The 20866-nt window shown below is 40.3% G+C and overlaps 1 protein-coding gene across 1 annotated transcript in view; it reads right to left on the reverse strand.

The window, feature by feature from the left end:
- Positions 1-247: 247 nt before the first annotated feature.
- The window catches only part of snta1 (syntrophin, alpha 1), an 83188-nt gene continuing 62569 nt past the window's right edge, over positions 248-20866 (reverse strand). The window contains exons 3-8 of the mRNA XM_057845588.1: positions 17869-18064; positions 17594-17783; positions 8004-8134; positions 7573-7769; positions 6835-7022; positions 248-2121 (exon numbers count right to left, since the gene is read on the reverse strand). Coding sequence (XP_057701571.1) covers positions 2029-2121; positions 6835-7022; positions 7573-7769; positions 8004-8134; positions 17594-17783; positions 17869-18064 — 995 coding nt within the window. The 3' untranslated portion in view covers positions 248-2028. The remainder of the gene's footprint in view (positions 2122-6834; positions 7023-7572; positions 7770-8003; positions 8135-17593; positions 17784-17868; positions 18065-20866) is intronic.

Genomic DNA, 20866 nt, shown 5'->3' on the forward strand with positions numbered 1-20866 from the left:
ATTGACCCAAATAAATCAACAAATAAGCCCCACTGGACTATAAGCTACAGGATTCAAAATGAGACGAAAAAGTAGCTGTTTATAGTCCGAAAATTACGGTAATACAGTCACACAGACACAAATGACAAAGCTGCACCATTTTAAGTGTTCCAGAGTATAATAATACATTCACACCATTTGACTATTTGAAATCCAAACTTAAGAATGATGCTCCATGTGAACTCAATAAGGCAAACAACAAAATATGTTAAAAGTTAACAAAGTTTATTACATGTTTATGTACAAACAACCCTTAAAAGGCACACCTTTGCTTGTTTAAATAAGAATATACATTCTAATTTTAGGAGAGCGTTCACGCATATATTATGAATACAAATCAATTGCTAGTGCTGTGAAAAGGTGACTTTTAAAATGTAATGGAGTTCATGTTTTGTACAAATACGTGTTTGGGATGAAAGCCACTTACTAAATGAATGAACTCATGTATTTTAATTCAAAGGTTCAAGAATGCATAACAGATTCGTACCTTAAAAAGGGTCCAGATGGACCAATTTTTATCAAAAATCAGTTTGTGTAAGTTTGTGCTTATAGTGTATCAAAGATGAGTTACAACGTACGTCTTACATCGTCCTCATTTGACCACAAATGTAGATTTGACATTGCAAATATTGAGCAGGTTTTGATCAGAGAGGAAAAAAAAACATCCCACACGTCAGGATAATCAGTCTGGATAATCTTTCCATGGCATACGACAACCAGTCCTTTGCTTACTTTGATCGCAAGTGACAGAAATCTCCACTACACCTTGAGTTGTAGTAAATATTAAACAGCTTTAACATTAATGTTATTTGCCCCCAATTGTTGTCTGAACTGATTGATTGGGCAGGTAATTGCAACCTTGATAGGACAATCGGACTCTACTGACTTTCGTCATAAAAGGGGGAAATACGGTTCAAATTCAATCCAATTACACTAGGAGACACATTTTGGGGTGGGGGTGGGGGGTGATTTAGGTCTCACAGCTGTTTGTAACAAATCACATTAATTTTTCTTCCCTATCATGTCCTTTTTGAACTACACGCATGCCTGAAAAGTTCATTATTATGTTTTTACAAAGGATATAGTAGTTGTGTGCAAGTAGTAACAATATAGTAAGCAGGTAAGCTGTGGAGAAAAAAAACTTGACATGATCGAGAACAACTAAGATCAGTTTTGGATTCTGCACCCAAATATTAGTTAAAAACAGCTGTCAAAACTTTTTTTTTTAATCAGTAATGTGTGTACCTGGCTTTAGTCCATTTAGTTATGAGGTGTTAGGTGCCCACTTTGTTAGTAGACCAACCAAACCAAAATCTGCAGCTAAGGTAAACTGAATCAAATGAAATAACTTTTGTTTTATATTAGGCTCTTAGTTAGTATAATCATGGGAAAAATACTCATCATAAAAATGAGATATTTTGTGATTAGGCAACTTTTTCTGTGCCATCGATGATGACAGATGACCAGTCATGTGGCTCTTTTTACATTTCAGCTGTGGATTTAAAAGTTTGTCACTCATCGACGTCCAATCCATTTGAACTGGAGGGCTAGCATTCAAATGGATTGAACATATATCACCGTCAATGGAAGCCAATGAGTTAAACATCCATCAGTTCCTCACTTCATGAATCCTTATGTCATTTTAGATCACGCAGTGATCAGTCTCCCGTCACTCCGTTTAATTAAATAGATGTTTGTCCAACATCATCAAGACATTGATGACACACAAATAGAAGTGTTGGAGATGCCAAAATCGTAGCTGATGACAGAGAAAAGGGAGCAAAGAAAAAAAAAAGTAAATGAATAACTGCTATATAATCAATACGTGAATCATGAGCCAACAACCTCAATGCCCAAATGTCCGCCGGTCTTCTACGAGGAACCAGAGAGCACAAGCGATTTAGTCATCACTTGCTCTCAAGTCAGTCGGGGTTGTTGTTTCTTTTGTCAATGTGTCAAATATTCCTAATGCCGATGTCACTGATGTCATCATGCCAGGAGGCCGAGTCGCTTAACCTTGGCGGAGAGAAACGAGTGAATGATGAATACGATCGTCTTGGGGCATGAATGAAGATCCAGTTGCTAGGGACCAAAAAGGAGACAGTTTTTAGTAATTCAACAAAAATGCTTAAGTATTTGCTCAAACAGACATCCATACACCCATTTTCTACAGAATCAGAATGCCTTTATTGTCATTGCAAATATATACAATGAAATTAAGAGTGCTGCTCCAGTAAAGTGCTAAAAAAAAAAAAAAAAATCATTTAAAATCCTTAAAACCGTTCTCCCCACAATCAATGTTCGGACTCACATACACACACCCACACACATAAAATGAGGAATAGTTAAGATTGAAAAATAAATAATAAGTGGACCCATTGGCTAAAATCAAGGGTGTAGGTGTGGTCTCAATATTGGTACACTTATTGGTACTGCATGTACACTTTTTGCTGGGGACGGGTCATTAATATGACCAAACAGATTGGGCGAACGGGGTTCAGGGCTACGTTTCTCACTAATATGAAACCAATTAATTGATAGGCTAAATGATTAATGCTAAATAAATCTGTATTGATTTATACTAACTTTCACACTGCAAATTTATAACGTCTTTATCTCAAAAATTGTCTTAAATCTAGTCGAATCACTTTCTCCATCTTGTTTTGAGTTGAGCGTTAAAGACAAGTTAATAGATTAACGTGTAAGATTCTTCCATTTACGTTAACTAAATATTACTATTGCTCCTATTAAGTCCATACATCTAAAAGTAATTTTTCATCTAAATCAAGACAAAAATGCTTTCAAATAATGTTTTGAATAATATCAATTTTTGAATTAAGAACACTGCTGACAATTTTTCTACAGACTAAAAAAAACTTTTTGCTCAAAATAAGTCTTTTAGGCTTATTTTGAGCTTTTCTTATTTCAAGAAATCTAAGTGAGTAAAATTTACTTGAAGCACTGGCAGATAATTTCACTTATTTCGAGTAGGTTTACACTGAAAACAAGGGAATGTAACTTGTTTTAAGGAGGTGGGTTTTTGCAGAGCATATGTATTGGTTAAGATGATACACAATTCGATTCAAACCTTTGTTTTAAAAACACTACTGAAGAAACATTTTGAAAACTTCCAGAATAAAGGTCTGGATTTTATTAGCAAATTTAAATTGCATTATTTGAACACAAGCTATTTTAAAATACACAAGAAATAAAAGCTTGTTAATCAACTCTTAAGTATCCAGGAATGCAAAAATATAAACATTTGTCTTAATACCACTCAAATCGTCTAAATAAATTAAATATGACCAAAAAAACAACAACTTTTTAGTCAGGGAATAACAAAAATAAATAAAAATGGAGCCTACCCTCAGGTAAAACACGACTGATTTTCTCCACAAGCACAGCCAAACTCAAAAAAATGTACGCTCCTTTGGACCACATAAGACCACATAAATAAAATAAAAATGAAAACTGGGGAGAACGGGGAAAACCTTGGTTCAATACATTTCTTACTGTTTGATTAACATTAACAGTAGAAAAACCTCAAGGAGGAGATTTCTCTCAAAGCAGCTTCCTGCTTGAGTTCGAGAAATTCGCACGCATTAATGTTATCAGGCATGAAAATGGGTCAGGGGTTAAAAAGGTGAGAAGGGTGTGGAGGAAATATGTTCCAGTACACTGTACACCCCAACAAAATATTGAGCTCTGTCGACCCACACTGTGTTTCAGCAGGGCCATGCAGAGACCGGTGGAGGGGCGGGTGATCGTAGATCAAAAGGGGCACAAGAGCAAGTATTTAATACACCTTAAAACAACATAACTTCAATTTTAACCAGCTTTAGATAATAATTGGCTGTGACTGTGACATACTTTAATTGGGAGGGGGCAACAGTGAATAGAAATCAAAACTGTCATTAACACTTTCTGGCTGTGACTCAGTCAGTCTGCCTCTTTTCTTCCTTCAACCTCTGCATCAAAACTTCCTTCCTCAACTTGTTCATCTGAGAACAAACCACATCAGATGGTCACTGAGCCACCAGCAGCACAGTTTTCTTAAAACTATTATTTCATTATTATCCATACTTAACAACTCTAGCACCTAATGATTAATAAAGCAATGACATAAAAATCTTATAGAAAAATAACATTGTAATTGTGTTTATAATTGTATTTAATACCCGACTATCCTAGCAAACTTGTTCTTACCAGGTCTGCTATTCACCCAGCTGATGAGGTATCCACTGCCTTTAGCAGCCTCATCTAACTCCTTTTTTTATCCCTCAATCTCCCTTCCCTACGACGCATGTCTATGTAATGAAATATAAACATTTAAAAAAACAAAAAAACAGACTCCCCGGTGGCTTTTAGTTTTAAAGCTTTCTTAATTTCTTTCTCAATAACAATGGCGGTAGATTTGTGTTTTTATTATTCAATCAAAAAACAAAGTTACTTCTATCAAAAACAAAGTTGCTTCAATCAAAATACAGTCTATACTTTTAATCCCCAAAAAGTCACTTCAATAAAAAAAATTGTTTTTGATTGCAAAAATAAATTTGAGACAAAAAAAGCATTTCAAAACTATTTTTCTTTTTTGAAACAAATTTTTTCCATTGAAGTAATGTTGTTTTGCGTTTGGGCCACATTTTGGCTAGGACATTTGTGTCTTTATTATTCAATCAAATAAGTTGCTTCAAACAAAAAAATATATATAAAAAGAAAAACTTTGCACATGTGTCAATCACCGTTTACCAAAGCCTGAAAGGGTTTGAGTAGACTCACTATGAAGCATTTAATAAAGCCAAGCATTTTCTTACCATTTTATTCTTGTTTAAAAATAATTCGGTGGGGCAGTAACATGTTTAAAACTTATCATAATTCTTACATTTTGAAGTGCTTGAAAACCATTTATAAATGATACTTTGGTGAAAAAAGTGAAAAAACATGTCATATATATGTATCTTTTTTCAAATGTAAAATCTGAATAAATGCATTGAACACGCACAAAAAAAATGGGGGGGGGGGGGGCTACTTCGCGGTTTTCACTTATTGCGGCGGGTTCTGGTCCCCATTAACCGCGAAAAACGAGGGATCCCTGTATTTCTGAAAAGCTTTAAGAAGCAGGACTCATTCCCACCACTCGTCGGGCCGGTGTTGTGCCGACACCGACCGTCAGCTCAAATCCAAGCCGAAAATAACGCGTCTCCGGCGGACGACGGGAGCGATGTGAGGCGCCCCCTCCATCCGAGAGTATGCCGCTTAATTTGACTCAACAGTGTGTTTCTTCGTTTATATTACCGATAAATACACAAGCTTGACGCCAATTTAACGGGAGCTATTTTTTTTCATGGGAGATTTGGCCAGCTCTGGCAGTGTTCAACGCAAGCTGCAACGAATGGCAGTAACTTTTTTTATATCGCAAAATGTGAAAACGATTGAAACCATTACTCACCAAATTCAATCTGCTGGCAAATACAGGCAAGTGTGTATGCTGCGCTCTGGTCTGCCCCGGTGTGGATAAGGCCTGCTTTTTGTTTTCGCAGCTTTGCAATGCAACCAAAGGCTCTCCGAGCACTCCATGTACAGTAAGGAGTGCGCGCGTTTGGAATAATGGAACGCAGCCTGGGCCGATGATTGGTTCTCATCAGCGAAGCATCTAGAAGGATTTGCTGACTGTGTTCTTAAGTTCTCAGTTTACGTACTAAGTTAATCACATGATGATAATAATAATAATAATTAAATAAAACCTCCCGCCCGCCCCCTCCTCCCAAAAAGAATTTCTCCTCGGATCTACGCAATTCACGTAGGTCGCCCTTTTTGACTTCAAAACGGCGAATTTCGCCGAAAGGTGAGAGATTTTCATGCTTGTGTTATTTTATGCTAACTCTGATGCAGGTCTGACTTTCAGTAGCAAAATTAGTGGTGTTCCACACCTCCAAAACATTCACAACATCTTTGTACATCACTTACAGTGGCTCCAGCTGGCGGACAAAAACCTATAAACTAATATCCCTCATCTTCGAAGGAGGCGGAGGAGGCAGGAGGGGTGAATGCGTGTTATTAAGCAGAAGTGGTGGCATCCTATGCAAACTTTTAACGTTTTGGGTAGGGTTTAGAAGAGTTACAGAAAATAAAACAAAAGCAGTAATAAAGTCTAATCTATTGCTTGTATGATTTGAATTTGGAAACAAAATTAACATAGTATTTATATAATAGTATGTATTTTAGCTGTATATTAAGAGTATTTATATTTAATTAGTGCAATTATAATATTTATTCATGGTTAGAAATATGGAATAGGATAATAATCATTATTAACAATAAAATGAAAATGCATTTGTACAAATAAAGCCATGCTGGTATTTACCGTCAGTAAAGATGATGCATTTATTTAAATCATTTGATCTGTATTTGATTAATTAGTTTTGAGATTTAAAAAAATAAATCGGAATTGTTATTACTAATAGATATAATACGACAAAGTTTTTTTTTTTTTTTAGTAATAATGCTATTTTATTTTTAACATCAATTATTGGTTAACATTATACTTTTTGTATATCCTACTACTTCTATTTTAGTTATAATAATACTAGTATTTAGCATCAGGTAAAATTGTATTTTTACAAAAAATACACACTTTAAAAAGGGTCAAAATACTGTATATAATGCATAAAGACAATGAGAACAATATGAATATGATGGGTGATCATTTGGTCCTTATTTTATATTAATCAATATGACCAGCTACTAGAAGACGTAAGGAAAAAATACAGTAGGGAAAACCTGCACTGGACTCACAATTTCAGCCTCAGGCCCTCCAAAGTCAAGAAACATCATACGGACGCCGTCATCCGAAGACATCCTCAGCCGCTCGAAAGGATGCTGCAGCAAGACGCTCTTGCGGACGCCCAACTCTTCCGTGAATAGCGTGAAACCCTCATCGATGTGCACTCCCAGGGTGCACTCCTTTCCGTTCCAGCTGCAGGCTATGATCAGAGACACGGTGTGTTTACATTAATTAGAGGAACACTGCTCTTATCATATACTTTTTTGTTCTCATTGGCTGCCATTGATGATGATAGACATCCAATCACGTGGCTCTTTTCAGTCTTCTACAGTGAATTAAAATTAGTTTATCACTAATAGACATCCAGTCCATCCCTTTCAGTTCTATTGGATTGGATGTCAACTAGTGATAAACTCAATGAAACATGATCATTCACTCCCAGGAAGAAAAAAACACGCAAGCCTATGTAGGACACGTACTTTCCACTTTGGAAGGCAGATATTTGAAACTTGAGCCTCAGAACTTAGAAGTACTATAGTGCTACCAGCAAGAGAGAGAGGATGTTGTAGCACCTCATATAACCACTAGAGGACGATCTAAGACTATAAAGAGTTTCCATGAAATTCCACAGTATACTGTTTGCATTTTTTAAAGTGAATTTACGTCTCCTGAGTGCACACAAGGACTAAAAACGACAATCAGACTTAGGTTTCATTGCATTACAATGATTATGGAGCTCCATTTTATACCTGTTGTGACCTCCTTGATGAGTTCGGCGGCATTGTGGCAGCCGTCGACCAGAAGGTGAGTCCACGCCGACAGCTCTTTTGGGGAATCCACCCGGAAAACCTGGGTCTCAACACCTTGCTTTGTGCCAGAACGTAGCCCAAATGAAAGCTCCGATTCTAGCAGAGGAGAGGTTTTCCCTGGCCCGGAGTGGACTAGTCTATGGTGTATAGAAAGGGCAGGAGGACATAAAGGGTTAAAAGTATGAATTGGGTGGGAATATATGGTATGACTCATAAATTCTGCTCACAATAATGTTTTCCGAATTACACATCTGCTGAGGCAGACATGGAAAGTGTGAGAATGTGACTTGGTGTGGCCTTGGTTTCTAATATTACAGAGTAATATATACAGTAGCTGTGCGTATGTACATTATTTATTAATGTATACTGACCTGGTGGTGATGAGAGGGTGACTCTTAGCGGGGCTGCTGATGGCATCTTTGCTTTCGGGCAAGGCGGGGTAGAGAAGCAGCTCCCGGTCAGTCAGCACTGCGAGGACCGGCCTCTCCGGTCCTTGCACCGCCTGCACATATCACACACACATTTGTTGACAGGCTCTTAAAAAGGCTCTCATCCCTGTCGAATTTACCTGTTACATAAACGTTTATCAGTTTAATTCCATGCCTGAGTGGACACTTTAATGGCTATCCACATCATGTACAGTGGGGTAAATAAGTATTTAGTCAACCACTAATTGTGCAAGTTGTCCCATTTGAAAATATTAGAGAGGCCTGTAATTGTCAACTTGGGTAAACCTCAACCATGAGAAACAGAATGTGTGTGTGTGTGTTGGGGGGGGGGGGGGGGGGGGCAGAAAAACACATTGTTTTATTTTTAAAGAATTTATTTGCAAATCATGGTGGAAAATAAGTATTTGGTCAATTAGGCTCGAGCGTATGACGTGGCACTCGCGAGGTTTCCGCCGCTATCGCCATTGTGGAAGCGAGAAACATAAGCAATGAGGCATTTCAACACAGGTCGCTCTTTAAAAATGGTTGGAAATTATTGTGCGGTAAAGAATTGCAACAACCGATCGAATAGAAAGGAGAATGTACAGCTCGACGGAACACCATTGAGTTTCTTCCGGATCCCTACATGGAGAAAAGGCGAGGGAAAGCTCATATCTGAACTTACCAAACGTCGAAGAATGGCATGGGTGGCCTCGATCAGAAGGAAGGGCATAACGTTTGATTCTCCAGTTACACACTGAGTTTGCTCTATGCACTTCCACTCCGGTAAGTTAATTTCGTTTGTTTACGCAAATTTCAGTAACTTTACACCCTAAGTCGGCCTGTTGTTAGCTATTGCTAAAGCTAAACAACTAGCATGCATACATGTGCATTGTCTTCATAAGACATAATTCATGTCGTTGCTAAATGAAAAAGCTGTAATATTTTGACGTGAGAGAGTGGCAAAGAATTTGTACACAGGCTACATTTTATGCAGCAAAAGATTTGTACATCCGTGGTCACAGACTAATGTAAACACACATTGCCTACCTTTGCTAGAAAGATGTGTTGCCGTTTGCTATGGTCATAAAGTGAAGATCCTGCACCCATCCGCAGCAAAACTGTTCGTAGCTTTGTAGCGATTTGTAGTTTCGGAATTGCTGATGAGTGTAGTAACATATACCAAACACTAAATACAGCATGATGTCCATTTCGCGTAGTGGTGGAAGCTTGTCGACATCTTTATTCCATTTGTGTTCGGCTTGCTCGTGATGGTCAACATTTTTCACATCCTTAAAATTGCTCACATATCTGTCCTTCGCCGTGGTAACAAGTTTGTCTCTGTATCGAACTGGCAAGTATTCCTTACTTTTTTCCATCTTTGGTTGCCGCTAAGTTTAAATGTCCCGTGATGCTTCCGCAATGGTTGCGTTGTCGCAAATCTCGCATGATCCCGTGCTGCTGTGACGTAAACGCTCGAGCCTAATACCAAAAGTTCATCTCAATACTTTGTTATGTACCCTTTGTTGGCAACAACAGAGGCCAAATGTTTTCTGTAACTCTTCACAAGCTTTTCACACACTGTTGCTGGTATTTTGGCCCATTCCTCCATGCAGATCTCCTCTAGAGCAGTGATGTTGTGGGGCTGTCGTTGGGCAACACGGACTTTCAACTCCCTCCTCACCCCATGGCGTCAAAATGATAACAAGAACGGTAAGCAAAAATCCCAGCACCACACGGGGGGACCTAGTGAATGACCTACAGAGAGCTGGGACCACAGTAACAAAGGCTACTATCAGTAACACAATGTGCCACCAGAGACTCAAATCCTGCACTGCCAGACGTGTCCCCCTGCTGAAGAAAGTACACGTCCAGGCCCATCTGCGGTTCGCTAGAGAGCATTTGGATGACCCAGAAGAGGACTGGGAGAATGTGTTGTGGTCAGAAGAAACCAAAATAGAACTTTTTGGTAGAAACACAGATTCTCGTTTTTGGAGGAAAAAGAATACTGAATTGCACCATACCCACTGTGAAGCATGGAGGTGGAAACATCATGCTTTGGGGCTGTTTTTCTGCAAAGGGACCAGGATGACTGATCCGTCTAAATGAAAGAATGAATGGGGCCATGTATCGAGAGATTTTGAGTGAAAATCTCCTTCCATCATCAAGGGCATTGAAGATGAGACGTGGCTGGGTCTTTCAGCATGACAATGATCCCAAACACACAGCCAGGGCAACAAAGGAGTGACTTCGTAAGAAGCATTTCAAGGTGCTGGAGTGGCTTAGCCAGTCTCCAGATCTCAACCCCATAGAAAATATGTGGAGGGAGTTGAAAGTCCGTGTTGCCCAACGACAGCCCCAAAGCATCACTGCTCTAGAGGAGATCTGCATGGAGGAATGGGTCAAAATACCAGCAACAGTGTGTGAAAAGCTTGTGAAGAGTTACAGAAAATGTTTGGCCTCTGTTATTGCCAACAAAGGGTACATAACAAAGTATTGAGATGAACTTTTGGTATTGACCAAATACTTATTTTCCACCATGATTTGCAAATAAATTCTTTAAAAATCAAACAATGTGATTTTTTTTTTCCCCCCCCAGCATTCTGTCTCTCATGGTTGAGGTTTACCCATGTTGACAATTATAGGCCTCTCTAATATTTTCAAGTGGGAGAACTTGCACAATTGGTGGTTGACTAAATACTTATCTGCCCCACTGTATTTGGATCCTGTCCAAAGATGTATTTTTATCACTAAAACAAACAAACAAACAAACAAAAAAACACATTTTAGAGATTGAATACAATTAGCAGGAGGGATCTCTGTGGTTGTAGGAATGCTGCAATATCCCAGTTTTTTTTGTTTGTTTTTTTAGATAATGCCAACATGTCCTGGAATTGTGCAAAAAATACCTTTATTTCAATCAAATGTTGTTCTTCAAAAAGCTAAAATAAACTTTTCTTGAACATGACATAGGTTATCATATTTTGAATCCTGTCTGGACTGACATTTTTTTCTTGCAATCTTCCCACATACATGACTTCAATGTAGCTTGCAACCAGTTTTGTTTTCGTCAACAATGACTATAACAAAAATATTTCGTTGACGAACAGTTTTTTTCATGACGATGACGAGACGATAACGAGCTAAAAACTCATCTTGGGTGACTAAAAAAAAACCACGAGACGAATGCCAGTTTTCGACTCACGAGACGAAAATGCGCCATAGTTTCCGTCATGTTCACAATGTGTGACATTTTTATAAGTAGCTAGCCTGCATCATAGTAGTGTCTGGTTGTGTCACTCATGTGATGTGCTACGATTCTCCAACTCACCAGTGTCCTCTGCAGTCTCCAGGCTTGCTCGTTTTGAAATACATATGGTAAGATTTGTTTTCTAATCTTAGCAAGAGAGAATATGCAATTTTGCTTTAGCCTTAAAAGATCTGTGCTGAGTGACCATCACCTACTAAATGTTACTCGTAGTGTTAGCATAGCATTCACATTCCCATTAAGATTAGGCTAATGCTAATGGCGAGCGTCCTCTTAAACTCTAGGACAACTTTTTTTTACATAAAGTTTGTGACAGTCAGGTGTGTATATTAATTGAAAATAATTTACCGTTTCCTGCTGAGTGTGTATTATCACCAAGTTGGCGTCCTTGTAGACCAGGGGTCGGCAACCTATGACACAAGTGTCAGCACTGGCACGCGAAGGGTTAACCAGTGACATGCGAGTGCAAGGTAATTTTTTTTTTTTTTTAAAAGCGCCTTTTTACCTGAAATTAAGGCATTTTCAGTTGCGCGCCCTGTTATTTAGGGGCTTTACGAGAGCGCCCTTCCCACCTCCTTTGCCTATGGCATTATATGCGGCCAATAATGGATTTTGAGCATACCGTTCCTCCAGCTCTTCCTCAATTTCTCGACTCCTGCGCTCGTCGGATTTTTTTCTTTGCGCGCTCAATTCAGCCCACACTACTAACATGTCACGAAGCCAACCAATCTGAGAGCTGGCGGAAGTACACTGTGTTACCCATCTGCACTTTTTGGTAATTGCGGTGCTTTCAACTCCGCACCGTAGTGTGGAGTGGACCGGCGATTAACGTGGCCAGTTGTCGTCGATTCGTCCATTGCTTACTTCAGAGAGGTGGCAATGTGTATAAAAACTAAAGATACACGATAATATCGGTCATTTGTCATCATCATCATCAACATCATCATCATCATCAACATTAAAATCAACGTAAAACAAAAAAGAAGGAAAAGGAAGAAAAGAAGAGGGGAATATTTGTTTATCCAAGAAGATGAAAAGAGACATGACAAAGGGAACGGAAAAAAGCCAAAGCTTATCGGGACCCGTCCCCCTTCCACCAAGGTCGCACAAGCAACAGCTCATGATCAGTCCAATGACAGTCTCGCGCCTATTGTTCAAAAAGTCATTAATTTCCATGGAGATTTGACATATAAATTTATGTATCTTTGATCAGTTCATGTCCTTGATTGGTGAGTGGTGAAAGCCAGGGGTGCTTTGGAGGCTCGCATGTGTTGCATCCACTTTAGAAGATTTGTAGTCAGCATCCCATTAGGAGTTTAGTCATCATCATCTCTGGCCCGGTTGGCACGAGCGAGTCTCTCTTGATCACGCAGCTCCGCGTCAATCTTTGTGGCCAGTCGTGCGGCAGCGTCACTTAGCATTGCCTGCTCCTTCATTAACAGTGCCAACTGGTCGCCATTGCGTCGAACGATCTCCACTGCGTCATGGAGTTGGTTCTTCATCCTGATCGAGAAGCGACGAACCCAGAGAGCAGCCAGTAGCATCAGGAAGGCTAGAGCCAGCAGCGTGCCAAAGATGTATAGATCCTCAGCATCTTCTATCAGGAGGGACGTTAGGCATAGCGGTCTCCATTTACCCCAGGCGTCCTCCACATATCCAGACGTGAAGGTGGTCACTGGGCAAGGCCGTTGACCGGAGTTAGGTCGCATCGTAGAGAATATTCCATCCATCGAACTCAGGGCCCAGTTTACCAGTTCCATAATTGCCTCCGGAGGAAGTTCAGCGTGTACGTAGCAGAAGCAGAGTCCGTAATGTGATTTCGTTGCGGGGCGCGTCCCAGAATTGTTATGTCATATCTAGTTGTCCCTGGCATTTAGCATGGTTTGGTGTGAGGACATTCTTATCTGTGTCGTGTGCTGTGTTGATGATGATGATGACAAATGACAATAAATTCAAATTCAAATATCGGTCGCCGATAATTATTGGCCGATAATGGCAATTATGACGTCACACAGATAATCCAGATAATAAAAAAATTCAACCGATAATGCAATCCGATAATTATATACTTGATTTAGCCTCCAGGTGTGCACAACCGAAGAATTCAGCACGCTGCCTCCTCAACCCCTCCCCTCTCTGAAGCCCCTGAGGGAGGAGGGGTTAAGGAGGCGGAGTTACACGACAAGAAATAGTTGAATATTATGGCGGCTTTTACTAGAAAAAACGATGCTCTCGCCATCTGCGAAACATGTACCGCAGAAGTTCCACGAGGCCGAAAGAAAGCGTCCTCATTCAAAACCACTAACCCAGCATTCATTTAAAACTGCATCACAAAGATTTTTGGAACGAATACGAGGCTGCTGCTAGCGGGAATGCTAAAGCTATTGTAAACACAAGCTAAACTACAGGGCTTGTGACAATACAGAGTCGAGTTGTTTGGGAAAGCAGCCCAAGGTGGGTGGTAAACTCGCATCTAAGGCTAAACACCGGCACGACTGGAGACCGATAGTCTGCAAGTAGCCGTCCTCCGACAGAGCCCGCTGCTCTGGCCGGTCCGGCAGGCCGCCGCCGCCTCGCCGTTGGCGGGGCGGGCAGAGCCCGGTTCCCCGGCTTCAGGACCTCCGGCGAACACCCCGGTTTCTCGAGCGTTCCCCCACGGCGTGCGAGCAGAGCCAGGCCCTGATTACGCCGCGGCGAACAGGCCGGTGCGGGCGGATTATCCAGTACGAACGTAGCCGCCGAGACGAGACACGATTTTTTTTTTTTTTTACCGAAATGACCCGAGAGCCAAAGCCCTACGACCACCATTCTTCATGAAAAACATGCCAATCACATTTTCACCACGGATATTTGGAAAAGTGATGTCCAGCAAGTAAGCTTATCATGACGGCACAGTGGTTAGATGATAATTTAAACATGGAGAAAACGAAGTCAGCCAGTCAATAATGCTTTCAGTATGTAAAATGACGAGCGGTCAGATGACTTTGTAACGCTGCCTTTATTTTCGGCTTAACAAAACTCAGGCACAAAACAACACGCACGGAGTTGCGAGCTCCAACTCCAGCCAAATAGTACTGCCGTGTATCAGTTTAGCTGCTGTAAAGCACATGTCGTGAGTGCCGCAAATGTAAACAAAGCGCTGCAGAATGGGTACATGACATCTCGCTCTTCGAGTTAATCATTTTCACAGTGCGCAATAAAGCATATAACATTAGCAATCACTTTTCAAATTAATTTAATTTATTTGTCTGCTCAATTACAGTCACAGTAGATAATCAAAACTTATTGGCACTTATTAACACTTATCAATTTAAATATGCACATTCCTGTTGTAATGAAATAACAATAACATTCTGTAGCCACAAATATTATTCAAAATCTTTTCTTCTTCTAAGTTTTTTTTTTTTAGGATTAAGTATAATAATGTATTGCTTAAAATAAGGCTGTTAAGATTATTTTCAACTAGCTATTTTTCTTCCAAGAAATCTGAGAGAAATACACTTGAAGCGCTGGCAGATAATTTGACTTATTTCCAATAGATTTACACTTAAAACTGACTAGTTTTAAGGAGGTGTGTTTTGCAGTGTATTAATGTTATACATGTTAGGAATGGCTTACTTTTAAAGGCATTTTTGTGCAACTTAGGTATTTACTCTGTAAGTAATTGTTGCCAAAAGTTTACCATTGCACAATGTCAGACAATCTGTCATTATTTGGATGTTAGAATTGAATACTTGTTCATATTTTATGTTGAAAAAAAGAGCAATAAATTATATTTTTGCACAGTAATATTTTCTTTTGTGTATACTTTAAAGTTTTACATAAATCTTTTAATAGAATTATCGGCTTGACATTATCGGTTATCGGTTGGAATGAGGAGGAAATTATCGGTTATCGTTATCGGTTGAAAAATGTATTATCGTGCATCACTAATAAAAACACAGTGACGCGTTGGATTGCATTTTGCTGGAGACTTCTTTTAACAAGACAAAAGCCAGCATGGGACACAGCCACTTTTCACGGCGCTCTCCGTGCAACTTTCTCAACACCTTGCTTCGCTGCCTCTATTTTTCTCGCCCAGACTTCTTCTACGCTTAACTAGTAAGCCGGACATATTGTAGGGGACAGCGACCCCATTAGGGATGCCGGTAACAACTGGTTGGCTGGTTACTTCCGCTAGCTCTGTGCATTATGCCTCGAGACCGCTGTGTGTCGATACTACGAGACAAAACATGAAAATTCATGGAAAACAAGGCCAGGGATCACATTTAGGTAGGCATCTTTCATATTTGTAATATGAAATCAAAAATTGTGCATAGTGTAACACATAGCAGGGCAGGATGAGTGCATAAAAAGTAAACAAGGGAGCAGACTTCTTTGGAGTAAAAATTACAGCTCTGTTGGATATAAAAATTCGAATGTGCGTCATTAATCTTGGTGTGGCACACTGATTGACAAGAAAATTTGAAAGTGGCACTCCACACCAAAAATGTTGCTGACCCCTGTTGTAGACGCTACAGTACAATTTGTGCTTGTCTGTCAATATCCATTCAAAACAGTTGGAAATCTTTATTTATCTATTCATTTTTTGAGTAAAATTTTACAGACAAAAACATTTTGAGTGAACGTGACTAAAACTAGACGAAGACAAACATATTTTAAAATATGACTAATACGTATCATTGTCCAAAAGACAGAGGAAAATTAAAGGGCTGCCAACAACAACAGTGCTATTTGACTCTATTGCTTATTTCTCTTAACTCATTATGCCACTCCACAACTTTTTGAGGGGAGTTTGAGAATCTCTGTACTTTTTTGGCCAGCCCACCGCTGCAACCACAGAGGCGGCCGCCTCAAATAGACCCCTCGAGCAGAATTCATCATCCATTTTGCAGAGTTTGAATCACATAAAATGTCATCATTCATGTATGACTTTAAATATCTCCACACAACTTAACTAGTTTAAACCTTATTAAAAAACATAACTGGTTCTTGAACAGGCTTTGTAGATTAAAGAAAAAAAAAAAAAGTATATTGAACATAGTGAATATTTCTTATTTATAAATTGTGATTATGTAGTGTTCGCTTAGTCACATCATCATGTTAACCCTTTTGGGCACTAATTAAACTCATTGGCTGCCATTGATGGTGCCTGATGTCCAAATAATTTTGACTGGTAGAGGTTGGTCGTTAACAGCCCTACCAGTCAAAATGGATTGGACGTCTGGTGCTGTCAATGGCACTGAAAGATTCGCATTCGCGGCCATTCGTTCGAGTTTAAATCAATTGGACATATACCGTTGTCACTGCCAGGCAATCTGTTAATGGTTAATGGTATATTCTCACATATTTCTCTCATGTATTTATTTAGTCACAATATATATATATATATATATATATATATATATATATATATATATATACACACATTTACAGTAATCTCTCGCTACTTTGCCGTTCACAGATTCAGTGCATCACGGGGTTTTAAAAAGTATTAATCAAAAAATAAAAATGAAAAAATAAGCAGTATTTCATTTTGAGGCCAAACAGGCATTGATACGCAGGAAGGCAAACATTAGACATGGGCGTTGTACATACCCACGTGCACTCATAAAAGGCGTGATTGGTTCCTGCTGCGGGATTGACACATGAGAGCACCAACGAGCACCATTGCAGCCGCTCCCATTATGATTAACTTTGCCAAACACCTCCACGACCTCCGGGGTCATTTTCAGTGTTACTTTTCACCATTTTTACCTGCTTTGACAGCACCCTAAGCCTGCTACAAACCTCCAACTTCTCTGTGAAAATTTTAACCCGCAAATGAAGCATCATATCCCCGCTACACGCTCTCTTCGCTCGTTAGTGGACCTACACAACACCCAGGAGGTGTGCCAAGTTCCCCCCCACGCATCATGCAGGTACTGTAATTATATCCTACTTCGCGGCTTTTCACTTTTCGTGGAGGGTTCTGGTCCCCGTTAACTGCAAAAAAACAAGGCATCACTGTGTATATATAGAATTATAATTGAGAAGTGCCGTCCAGATTAGTGGACCGCAATGTTTGAGTCATTGAGGCCACTTTTGCGCTACACCAAAATGTAATATTAACAAAAAAATAGTCACTTGCCCTATAAAGGTTTTAACAAAAGCCATACATGCATATTTGCAAAAGATGGAACAACCTCCAAAACTTTGTCACCTTAAAGTGTTCTTAAAAGAAATCTTTCTCAGTATGGATAGCACCAGATGATCATCTCCTTACCTGTTCTGTAATCCAGCCCAAGTGTTTGACTTCCATTCCTGGCTGCAACTTCTTCAACTCCTCCTTCACTTGTGGTAAAAGGTTGGCAGTACAAGCCTGGATGGCATTGTACCAGGACTGGGCCATGGCTGGGTCTTTGGCCCGCAAGAACACAGAGTTCTTTCTGTTGTGGGAAACAACCTCGAAGTACCTGGGAGTAGAAGACAAGGGGATTTGACTCTTCTCTCTGATTTAAACTGACCGAACTGAATGAACCGTTTATGTGAAGCACATACCGGTTTTCTGTGTCAGGGGGGCACTGCTTGCGAGACACCTGGCACATTTTTATGGGGATGCTGCGGGGTTCCCTTGACTCGGCGGACAAGAGGTCAGCACCCTTCTGAGGCGTTGGGGGAGGAGAGTCCCATGGGAGAGCTCCCCCAGGAGAGCCCGAACTCTTGAAGAAGGCAGACATCTCCTTTATGTATTTCACTTAAACACAAGAAGAGTGCAAAATATAGGAATGAATAGGAGTGGGAACCTCTTGGTACCTCACGATGCGACACGGTGGCGATACAAAGCTCACGATAACGATGATCTGACGACATGGTGATATAACGGTTATCGATACATTGGTCAGGAAATCATTCTAGGATATTCTAAAAACAATTTATAAACAGAAAAACAAGCTTCTGCTGTGAATTGGAATGAGTTTGTCACTAGTAGACGTCCAATCCATTTGAACTGGGAGGGTGGCAGCGAATGAATGAATGTTCATCTGCCATCTCTCCCACATCAAACAGATTGAATGTCTTTGGCCGTCAGTAGCAGCCAATGTCAGGCAATGAGGTAATTTTGGGCCATTTAAGGTCATTTACCTGTTGATTTTTAGTTAATTCCTGTTGATTTTCGGGTGTTGTATGGGTCACTTTCTGTTCATTATGTGTTACAGACCTGGGAATCACCCAAATGAATAGGCAGTGACTCAAACTCAACAGGAAATGACCTGTAAATGCCCTAAAATGAACAGCAAGTGACCTACAAATGCCCTGAAAATCTGAATGAATGACTGTGAATGCTCTGGTTTCGAATGAACGAACGTTCCCAGTCTAAATGGATTGGGTGTCGAGCACCGTCAAGGCAGCCTTAGAGTTAACTGAGACACTATTATAGTGGAAGATTGTGGTAGCAACTTGTTGGTTCCTTTTTTATTTTTTTTTAAGACATTGACACTTTTTTAAAATGATATCTCGATTCATGCAGGAGCATATCATTAACCTTTTGGGATACAAAGTATCACGATATATCACAATTTCGATATTTTGTCACACCCCTAGGAATGAATACAGTTTCATTGTTGAACTGAAAGGGAGCGGCGTGAAGACTGGTGTGCCTTACCCCAAATTCACACGGCTACGACACGGTTGCGTGACGGCTACGAAAATATCGCAGGTCAATTTGTACTGGTTGCGTTTGCGCTACGAATGTCTACGGCTCTCTCTCACGAGAATGCACAAATTCAGGCACAATATGTAATAATAAAATCTTTTTATCGACTGAGTTTGTTTTTTTCTGCATGAGGACTGTACAAGTTCATGATAAAAGTAAATATTTTATCTGTTCATGATAATGAAAAGTATGGAAAATAAAATAGCTTTAGCTTAACATTTCACCTCGAAGTGATAATAACTGTGATCTTCATTGGCAAAAGTGTTTTTTTTTCTTTTTTTTTCTTCTTTTTTTAAATAAGGAAACCTGTAGTTTGATTTTGTATCAGTGATAAATATCCTTTCCAGCACAGTAGTATTGTTGTAACATCATGCGGTCCGGCTACGCCGTCCAGAAAACAATAGACTTCTGCGTTAAGCCTACGATTACCTGCGGCACGCCGTAGACGATTCCACAGGCGGTGGAAATTGACATATTGATTAGTATGCTTGCAAATACCTATGACGGCTTGAACACAGCAAATCTTGTCACAGCCGGTGTGAATTACCCTACATAGTCGCAAAACTTATGCCAATATTCGATCGTGAGCTATTTTTTTCAATTCTCAACCTTCAATTTGCACAGAGATTGTTCAAAAGGGAAATTCATACTGTGTGAGCAATGCTACATTACTGATGAAGACAAATGGTTTCATAATTACAGGGTAAATGGAGGCTAAAGTGGCCATAACTCTGCGATTGGCCGCATGTCTACAAATCCAACTTAATTTCCTCAGATTTTCCCACGAGATCTTTATGCGCCTTCAACAGAACATACACTGCTACTTATACAATACATACAATACATATACAATACATGGACTTTGTATTTGTCCCACATAGACCTTAATTGAAAAGTGTTTATTATATGATTATTCTACCGTATGCCCATTTGAGGTTCTCTCTCATGTAGCGCTTAATCAACTAGAAATATGACCGAAAATTCGGCGCGGAAAACTTTCGGCCGAAAATAGCTACAAAATGCACTTTCGGTTTCGGTTAAAAGACCAAAATTTTACGACCTAATAGTGTGAAGATTCCTATAGTCCTCTTGTGATGATGTAATCAAAACATGGCGAGAAGCAGCACTACTGGCTCACAGCCAATATGTCCGCGGTTTGGAAGTGTTTTGAGGTATCAAAGAAACATATAAATTATTAAATAAAGGACAATCAAATAAATTTGATTCATCGCTGCAACACGCTCGTTTAAAAAAAAAAAAATGTATATATATTGTTTTAAACTTGTCCTGTTCAGCTGTTTGACACGGAGAATGGAAGTCTAAGTGTCTGGATGGTCTGAACAGTTTTAATGTTTGACAATGAGAGTTTGACATACTCCCATTGTGCGCAGCCCATCACTCCTCCTGCAGCCGAGCAGAGAAGCCATCGTCACCCCCCCAGGATCCAGGGTGGTCCACTGGGCCACCCGCGCTCCCATCAACCGGCCTTCAGGGATGGGAAGAGGGGACGCACCACCAACACAATGCCCACCCTCACAACGGCCCACAAGCCACAGCCGTAGCCCCCCAACCTGCACAGTTTGCCACGGGACAGCCAGCGGACCACCAAGCCCAGGGCAGGGCAGGGTCCCCAGCCGGAGCAGGTAACACCCAGCCGATACACCGGCGTCCAGCCAGCGACCCGCGACGGAGCACAGGGCGGATACCCAGGCAGAGAAGAGAGAGGAAGGCGGAAGCAGGAGAACGCAGACGAGCCGCCGCGAGATCGGAGCCCTGACCTTCCCCCACTCCCGCGGCCGGCAGCCCAGGCAGAAGGGAGGCCATGCCCTGGGAGCCATGCCATAA

Source organism: Corythoichthys intestinalis, chromosome 9 (assembly GCF_030265065.1).
Source record: "Corythoichthys intestinalis isolate RoL2023-P3 chromosome 9, ASM3026506v1, whole genome shotgun sequence".
NCBI lineage: Eukaryota > Metazoa > Chordata > Actinopteri > Syngnathiformes > Syngnathidae > Corythoichthys > Corythoichthys intestinalis.